Genomic DNA, 9464 nt, shown 5'->3' with positions numbered 1-9464 from the left:
TCTCGCCTGGGCGATAAGAAAGGAGCCCTCAGCCAGAGCAGCAGCAGCCATGTTGCTGACTGTTGCTATCTGTAAACTATGCCGCCGAAACATAATTTCAGCCAATAAGCATCGTCAGATCTGATGGTCATAGGGCGCCCTGTCAGCGCCCTGTGTGTCTGTGAGTTGTTTGGACTCGTATCCAAGGTGACGCTACAGTTGTTGTCGAGGATGGCTGCGTCTGCAGGTGGAGACTCCGGGTACTAGTGGATCGCCGGAGCTGTAGATTAACGTTTACATGCTTATTGTAGTTGTAAGGGCAATGCCTGTAGCACCATGGAGCATATGTGTGGGCTGGACCTGTATTTTTCACGAAAGGAGTGATCAGAGGGTCGAGTTGTCGATTCTTGTTCAGTTTTCATCTTCCTCACCCTCTCAGACTTTGAGTTGCGCGCGCTGCTAAAGAGACGTGTTACCATGGAAACCAAACAATGGTGTAGCTGTATTAAAGTCGGAGTGGAAACAGTCGTGAATAAATCTGATTTTGTCAGAAATGCGGGAGAAATATGACCCCGGGAAGAAACCGGGAGAGGGCAATGAAATGGGGAGTCTCCCGCGAAAATCGGGAGGGTTGGCAAGTATGACACCCACACACACACACACACACACACACACACACACACACACACACACACACACACACACACACACACACACACACACACACACACACACACACACACACACGCACGCACACACACACACACACACACACACACACACACACACACACACACACACATAATGTTCTTATTTAGTCTCCTGATTTTAAATGGGAATTAAATCATTTGAGTGTTCCTAAAGCACCAGTGTTTTGCAGTTTGTGTGGGCCTACTGTACTGTTGCACAGTTTATACTGTAGAAATTATGTCCAGGAGAAGGTATTTGGAAGTTTTGGAAGATTCATAGCTAACCACACTGAAGATTATGGATTATCTCATATTTTTAAGCCTCAATTTGTCAATTTTAAGCCCTCCCCCCCCCCCCCCTCTAACATCACCAGAAGTCATAATTTAAGAGGTCATTTCTCAAATTTGTCTTTCCGGGGGTGCATCCCCCCGGACCCCCCTAGTATGGTTTGGTCACCATTTCCATAGTCCCACCAAAAATATTTTCCACCAGCCGCCACTGGTGCCATACTAGTACCTACTTGTTCTCCCATTCTTTTGCAGACCACATATAAGACTTATCAGTTTGTTCTTTTAAATTTGGGTTTTATATTTTCTTGTGGTGTATATTGTTTTTACATCATGTGTGAATTTTTTTCAGTCTGTGGCTATAAGTATGGTTTCCTTGTCTCGTGTTTTTACATATTTTTTTTTTCCTAATGGTTTTGTCTATATGTATTTATGCTGCTTTTTATATATTTATTGATATACATCACTTGGATAGGATAGTATGTTTGTGTGTCACAATGCAGTGGCGGTTCTACCAATTTGACTGGGGGGGCCAGTTATTTTCTGAGAGGGGCACAATAAATGCAGGACGAAAAAGACAAAGACAGTAAGAAGTAATTGTGCATAAGAAAACAATTCAATACAGTTATTGGTACACATATTTATTTCAGATACTTATAGTTACAGTTTTTACGCTCTAGTCTAAAGGGTCCGACTAGAATGCTAAATAACGTTAGTTCCGCCTATTTCGTCAGCCAAGAAATCATTTAAACATAAACTTTTCATTTTCAGGGGGGCCACAGGGGGGTCCAAAGTCAGTGTTATGGGGGAACTCCCCCCCCCCTAGAACCGCCCCTGCCTCTCTCCCCCTAAGGATCTCCCTTCAGGTGCAGCCTGTCCCTCAGGTGATCCTAATCACTAATCAGGCCCTGAACAAAGGCCTGGGGAGCTCCAGCTCTGTCTCTTCCAAAACTTTATTTTAAATTGTTTGAACATGACAATACATAATTGACATACACAATGCTACATAGAAAATACACATAATGCATACATCAATACCATAAAGTCAAAATAACAGAGGATTTTAGAGTCAATTGTTTAGTCATCGTTTAGTGCAGTTACAGACTCAGCATGTGCCATGGCAGAGTCTGTGCTTTGTCCAGGCTTCTTTCTTCTTCTGAATTCGGCAAGTACACAAGGACCCACGTTGGGCTGCAGGACCAGGACCAGGCTGTTGCACACAAATTGCACAGGCTGTCTGCAGTGCAATCTTTTGCCTTGTGTGGCGCAGGTAATTGAATCTCCAGCACCTGACTGTGGAGCTTTGTTTGACCTGATGGTCAGCAGTGTTGCAGATAAAGCATGATATGGACTGACCTGGATAGATTATTCTCCTATTGTAAGGGCTGAGAGATTTAGAGTTTTGGGAAATGTTGGATCTGACCATTACTGTTGTACATTTTGATGTTATACTTTCTTACCCCATAACAGATCCCAAATGTGTCCGTGGGTTTGTATGTGCAGATGAAAACATCTGAAAACACAGACACTCATCACCGAGGTCACAATATCAATGGATCCAGCAGAGCAATAGCCTATAGGCAAAACACAGAAGATCAACACAAGATATGACATCAAATGAACAAATGCTGCAGTAGATGGTCAACTTCATTCATTTTCTTTCCGTGTCACTGATTGTAATCGTACGCTGCTCTCTCTCGTCTCCTCTTCACAAACAACTACACTTTTCGCGGCACACATACTTACAGCGAATCAGCTGTCTGAATTATGAGATGACGTTTGGTGGGTATGCCAGCACTATGCCCCACTGGTGATTATTATTATTTGCCGCACACATTGAATAGAAAAATACTCTGAGCATGCGCAGTGTAGGTTTTACAGTACACGTTCACTTTCACAGTGAGAGAGAGGGGCTTGCCCCACGTCACTCAACACGGCTCAATGGGCACAGTCAGTGTAGATACTAATTAGAAGAACACAGACTAAAACAGCAATGTACAGACAAATCAGATGATTAAACATGATCTTAACATATATTTTAACATGTATTTTTACTTCCTGCTGACACTAGATGGAGCTGTGCCCCACCTGCCCCTAATGACCAGTCGCCACTGAGTGCATGCACACAGTATAGCACACACAGCAAAATGTGACCTCTTCATTTAACCATCCTAGTACTAGGAGCAGTTGTCAGCTATTGTCCAGCACCTGGGGAGCGATGGGGGAACAAAATATATCTAAAGGTAAAAAATATCTGCGGTAATGTGGTGACTGACAATTATGGCCAGTGTGTTAAATATATTATTCAAACTTGATATATACATGATTATGTGACAATAACAATTGGTTTAGTCTTCATCTTCACTTTTCAAGTTTTAAGGCTTTATCATCGCTCAGCAGCTGCAGTGTAGAGAGATGAAAAACTGTCCCAGGCTCCTCAAACAGAGCAACATGAATAGGACATAAAACAAATAGAATATTGCAAGAGAATGTTTTGAGATGTGCAAGTAAATACAACTAAAATAGAAATAGTGCAAGAAGAATCTATTTACAAGTAAATGGAATATGATATTAGATTAATAATTTGCAAGATGCAAACAGATGAATGTTTATGGATGTTCTTTAAAAGGCTCTGGTGTTTAATAGTCTTATGGCATGTGGAATGCAATTGTCCCTGAGTCTGGTGGTTTTGCTGTAACGATATCATTTTTCACTTTGTTGGACGAATAAAGGGATTCTGATTGAGTCTTTCGCGTTATTTTGAAGTAGCAGTATTCAACGGAAATGGTGTAGTAAAACCGGGAACTTGACTCTTTTCTGATTGGTCGATCGAAGATACGCTCACTTGTAGCCAATCAGAGAGCAGCAAAGAAATATATAACCCCCGCTTTGGTGACGTTGCGATATTCTCTTTATCGTAGCTCGATCAGCAAACTATCACAACATGTCAGGAAGAGGCAAGACCGGAGGAAAAGCCAGAGCGAAGGCCAAGACTCGCTCATCCCGTGCCGGGCTCCAGTTCCCCGTCGGCCGTGTCCACAGGCATCTGAGGAAGGGTAACTATGCCCAGCGTGTCGGTGCCGGAGCCCCGGTGTACCTGGCCGCTGTGCTGGAGTACCTGACCGCTGAGATCCTGGAGCTGGCTGGAAACGCCGCCCGGGACAACAAGAAGACCCGGATCATCCCCCGGCACCTGCAGCTCGCCGTCCGCAACGACGAGGAGCTGAACAAGCTGCTGGGAGGAGTGACCATCGCTCAGGGAGGCGTGCTGCCTAACATCCAGGCTGTGCTGCTGCCCAAGAAGACCGAGAAGGCCGCCAAGAAGTGAAAACCCTGAACCCGCTTCTACCAACACCCCAAAGGCTCTTTTAAGAGCCACCCACTTCCAACTAAAAGAGATTACTCGTATTGTACAGCAGGCTGAATCCTTTTCAGTAGTGATTGGCAAATGAACCATTGTTTTCAAAATAGGTTCATTTCTCGAAGCTTCAGTTACAGCGAAGTACAAGGCTGCAGTGGGTTTAATGTATCTTTTCCTCGAAAAATATTTGATGCACACACACACTAAGACTGAATATCATGTTGTATTTGCAATTAAAGATTGATAGTTGGGTTATTGAGAAGAGTGCTGGAAAATGTGGACTTGGTTGAGTGTGCTTGTGTAATTATGGCAGGGGGTGATAATGTGGGATTGGGAACACTCAAAGAGAAATACATTTATTGAGGTAGCCTACATTATTCTTTTTATTTTGTATTTTTAAGGCATGTCTTTGTCCGGAGAGGGCCTTTTATCAGTTATAGTATTAAAGTTGAAAAGCGGGCAATGATTAAAAGTTCATCTATTCCAGGATTCCAGTGGCGCGGAGGACGTCGCAGCACGATATATAAACCATTATATTCGTAAAGTGTACAGCTAATATATATATATATATATATATATATATTTTATATAAAACAATATATATTTGAGTGGGCTGTATCTGTCGAAAACTGCTAGCTACTGTCTGCTGTACGCACCTCTTACGAAATGAACTATAAATGAACTATAGTATTACTATAGTATACTGTAAGAGTTGTACAGTGTCCTATAGTCAGTTTGTAGTGTTCTGTAGTATTTTTCACCTGCTATCGTATAACTTTAGTTTTTTCTGTAGTGCCATTTTATTAGCTATAGTAGCCCTATAATATTTCAATAGTAATACTATGTATGGATCTTTGTAGTATTCCTATATTATTTTAAATAGTACTACTATAGTATAATATTTAGTGTTTCTGTAGTTATTTTTTGAACACACTATAGAACACTCCTATAATAATAGCATGATATTGTCATAATGAATGCATATTATTACTATAGTGTTTGAAAAAGCATTACACTCCTAGAATTAATGTGTCATTTAATTATATCAAATGAATTGATAGTTCAGGCATTTATCAAACCTGGCCACTCTGGGCTTCCTGGCAGCTGTCAATCAAAGTCCAGTGGCTCCGCCCCAAAGTGTGAGAATCATAGTTGATTGGGTAATTGACCCAAATCTGACTCCATAATAAGCTTAATATGTTGTTATTTATGTAATTAATTAATTCTAGGAGTGTAATGCTTTTACAAACACTTTAGTAATAATATGCATTCACTATGACAATATCATGCTATTACTAGGAGTGTTCTATAGTGTGTTTAAAAAACAACTACATAAACACTATATATTATACTATAGTTATACTATTTAAAATAATATAGGAATACTACAAAGATCTAGATACATAGTATTACTATTGAAATATTATAAGGCTACTATAGCTAATAAAATAATACGATAGCAGGTGAAAAATACTATAGAACACAAACTGATTATAGGACACTACACAACTCTTACAGTATACTATAGTAATACTATAGTTCATTTATAGTTCATTTCGTATGAGGTGCGTACAGCAGACAGTAGCTAGCAGTTTTCGACAGATACAGCCCACTCAAAAATATATTGTTTTATATAAAATGTATTAATATATATATATTAGCTGTACACTACGAATATAATGTTTTTTTATGGACATCTTTACCATTCAATCTCGTCCAACTGATATTGCTGCTGTCACTCCGCGGCTCTTGGTAGTTCAGGCATTTATCAAACCTGGCAACTCCAGGTTTCCTGGCAGCTGTCAATCAAAGTCCAGTGGCTCCGCCCCAAAGTGTGAGAAACTTTTCACGCGCGCAGACAGACTCCGCTAGCGACACTCTCGCGAGCGAGCATGAGGGCTGTCTCTGCGCGCTAGGGTCATTTCATGCGCGTGTAAAAGCACATTTTCCGCTCTTGAGTAGCTTGTTTTGTGCGCTAGAATATTGACCCAAATCTTACTCCATAGCGATCTATTCTTTAAACTGTTGAACTTTTGTTGTAATATTCATAATTGTCTTTTTGTTCACAACTGCCCCACATGAAGTGTTTCCCAAGCCATAACGACCTATCTTTCTTCCTGGCTTGCTCTATAGAGTGGCGAAGTCACGCCCATCTACTTCCGCCCCATGGGACATTATTTCTGAAAAATGATGTATTGAACTCAATGAAGAGAGAAAGATTATCTTTTGATCCCGTTTGAATTGTGCCACGAACTACACATACGATGTTTGTCTTAAAAAATCATTTCCATGTCAAAAAAGTCACAGTTTGTCGTAAAACTGTTGAAATATAAGACTGAAAAATACGCAACTAGAAAGACTACAAATCCCAGAATCCCGGTCCCGCATGCTGGCTCTTACAGAACCGACTAACTCCCCTTTTGTGTATGTACAGCTCTCAACATGCCCAGACTTAGTGATTTTCACCTCTTTTAATACTTGTCACCTCATTCTGAAAGAAAGAAGTGAAATGTGCCAACGTGAAGGCCGTCTTGGTGTGTGGAGCGAGACGGGAGATGTAGTTAATTGAGCGGTTTCACACAAAAAAATGTGTTACTTCACAGTTGTACGACACATTTTTTTTGACTTGCAAAATTATCTTTTAAATTGAAAACATCATATGTGTAATTCGTGGCACAATTCAAACGGGATCGAAAAATAATCTTTCTCTCCCCGTTGACTTCAATACATATTTTTTCCGAAATAAGGTCCCATGGAGGTCCGGGGACTTCGCCTTTCCATAGAATAGGAATTTCAGGGTTTGAGCAAGTCCCCAGGAAGTGCGCCGGTCTCTGTGCCAAACATTAGTTGTGGCCAAACGGCGGTACTGCAACTTCCGTATCAGTCCGTGGCGCGTCACCCGGCCAAAAACAACTTTTTCCCATTGACTAACATTGGGAAAGAGACGTCTGTAAATCAGCGGATACTTTTGTATGAACTATTTTATAGCCCTTATTAGAATCGTTAGGTCCTTAATAACCTGTTTGGCCCCAAGCCTGTTTTTCAGGTCTCAGGCTCGAAAAGGACATTTCCAGAACAAATGACCATAACTACATTTCTAAAAGGGGAAAATTAATAATCTTTTTTCTCAAAGTAATGATAAACCTGTCAGTTAGATGTTTTTTATTTTAAAGTAAATTCAGTTTGAACATGGTAAAAAACTGTAAATTATAGTGTCTGTCCAAAAATTATTTTGTACTTATAGTGAAAACTACCCTTGGATGATGGGTTAGTATACTAAAAGCTTTAGGAATCCAAAGTACAACATATAATAAGTACCCTGTATCAAGATTGATGCAAAACAAGTGACATTTGATCTTTTTTAGAGAGATTTAGCAAAAAAAACACTTCTGGGGTCATTTGGGTGGATTTTCCATATCTCTGGCCCCCCTTGGTCGATTTTGATGATTGACATCTCTTTTTAACCGTCAGAGCCAATGGAATCGAGGGAAGGTTCCACATACACACACAGGTTACCAAATAAGGAGTGATAGTGAAGTGTAGAAAAACCGGAAGCTGCGCTAGCCTCTGGTGGCTACCATTAGCAGCTACCATTAGCAGCTAATTTTTATTCTCCGATTTTTGTATAAAAATGGAAAAATGGATTATAAATAATTTGTTCAAAGTGACAGACACATTGCTATAACCTATGGATTAACCTTCAGCCGCGTTTTTTCTCGTTTTAATGCCATTGAACACAACATTTGATCAGAATAACAGCGAGGTGAGCATATCTCTGTGTTTTGCTGCCTAAAGCTACTCGTGTGTTGTCTGTATTTGCTTCCCCTGTCACGAGTTCAGATCGCTCAGTGATGATACTTATATTTCTATAATCTGTGGACTCTCAGGATGTTATCAAAGCTTGTTTGTGCAGATCCAATAAGTATATCGATCGGTATAGCTAGAGTTCTGTGCTAACGGCCTTAATACTTTTTTTCCCGTGGCTAATTCAGAGGCTCAGCGTTAGCTTTGAGGTTTTAAAAAAAAAAAAAAAAGATCAGTTAGCTTAGTTTCTTCCCGTTACGAAACATTCATAGTTTATTACATTTTAAGAAGCCCTCAGACACTTTTGCTTGCAATACCAACAATTTTGGCGGGTTCGTGGGGCTTAAGAGGTTTTAAAGTTGTAAAATGCACTAAAAGCCGAATCTAGATTTATCTTCTCTCTCCATCCATTCTAGTGAGCCGAGAGTGGGCGCTCGGGGGGTGGGGCTTAAGGGGCAACTCAACTGCGCATGCTCTAGCCAGGCACAACGGGTAATCTGTGACGTTTCGCTCTCTCAAAAGTTGGGCCATTTTGCCTTCATGCGACAATGAGCAGCTCTCATAGGAAAGAACGAGACCCCGCCTCCAACGCTGTATCCAGTTTGCCACAACACCATGACTGCATCCACTATCACATGATATAATGTCTTACTTTCATCCCTCCTAATTCTCTTCTATAAAGTAATTATACATATTTTACTGGCATTAATACATTCAATTTAAACAAAACAAAACAAATGCAGCATATCTGCACACGTCTAGATGGTTCCTAATGTCCATCAGGCAAAGGCACTACATTCTCCAGTAAGTGATCCAGCATTAATGCTCCAACGTTTGTTCAACCATCTGCATATTGCCCCACTTTACACACAACCAGTATGACATAATATCTGCATCGATCAAAATATTCAAGTATCGTATAAGCAGTTTATAGATGTATGCAGCAGCACATTCAAATGCAGAATAAGATATTTTAGTCCCAGTTTTTATTTGTATAGAACATTTTATTTTAAATGGTTTGAACAACACATCATTGACTGTGGAGCATATTTGATTTGTATAGCGCTTTCCTGGTGCTCAAAGTGCTTTACAAGCAAATAAAAAAGAAAAATAACAACACAAGTAAAAAGTGCTAAGCTATACCAAGACAACATTGAAAATACACAAAACACATAATACATAAATAACATAAATACAAAAAGAACAAAGTACTTTAGAGTCCAGAGAGTGTCCGAGAGTCTCTGACTTGTTGCGGCTTCTTCGTCTTCTTAGTTTGGTTTGGATATGTTTTATGATGGTTTGATGTATTACCATCTTCTTCCACAGTGTCATACAGGTGATGC

General features: G+C 40.3%; 1 protein-coding gene across 1 annotated transcript; it reads left to right on the top strand.

Moving 5' to 3' along the window:
• Positions 1 to 1973: 1973 nt before the first annotated feature.
• On the top strand, positions 1974 to 4828 carry LOC307022404 (histone H2A-like). The gene is made up of 2 exons (XM_079655217.1): positions 1974 to 2226; positions 3878 to 4828. Exons 1-2 carry the CDS (start codon positions 2067 to 2069, stop codon positions 4282 to 4284), a joined length of 567 nt encoding a protein of 188 aa, XP_079511343.1. The 5' UTR covers positions 1974 to 2066; the 3' UTR covers positions 4285 to 4828.
• The last annotated feature ends 4636 nt before the right edge of the window (positions 4829 to 9464 follow it).

The sequence above is a fragment of the Notothenia rossii genome, assembly GCF_949606895.1.
Source record: "Notothenia rossii genome assembly, chromosome: 10".
Lineage (NCBI taxonomy): Eukaryota > Metazoa > Chordata > Actinopteri > Perciformes > Nototheniidae > Notothenia > Notothenia rossii.
Note: the sequence above shows the minus strand (reverse complement) of the source record. Positions and strands in the feature narration are given on the sequence as shown.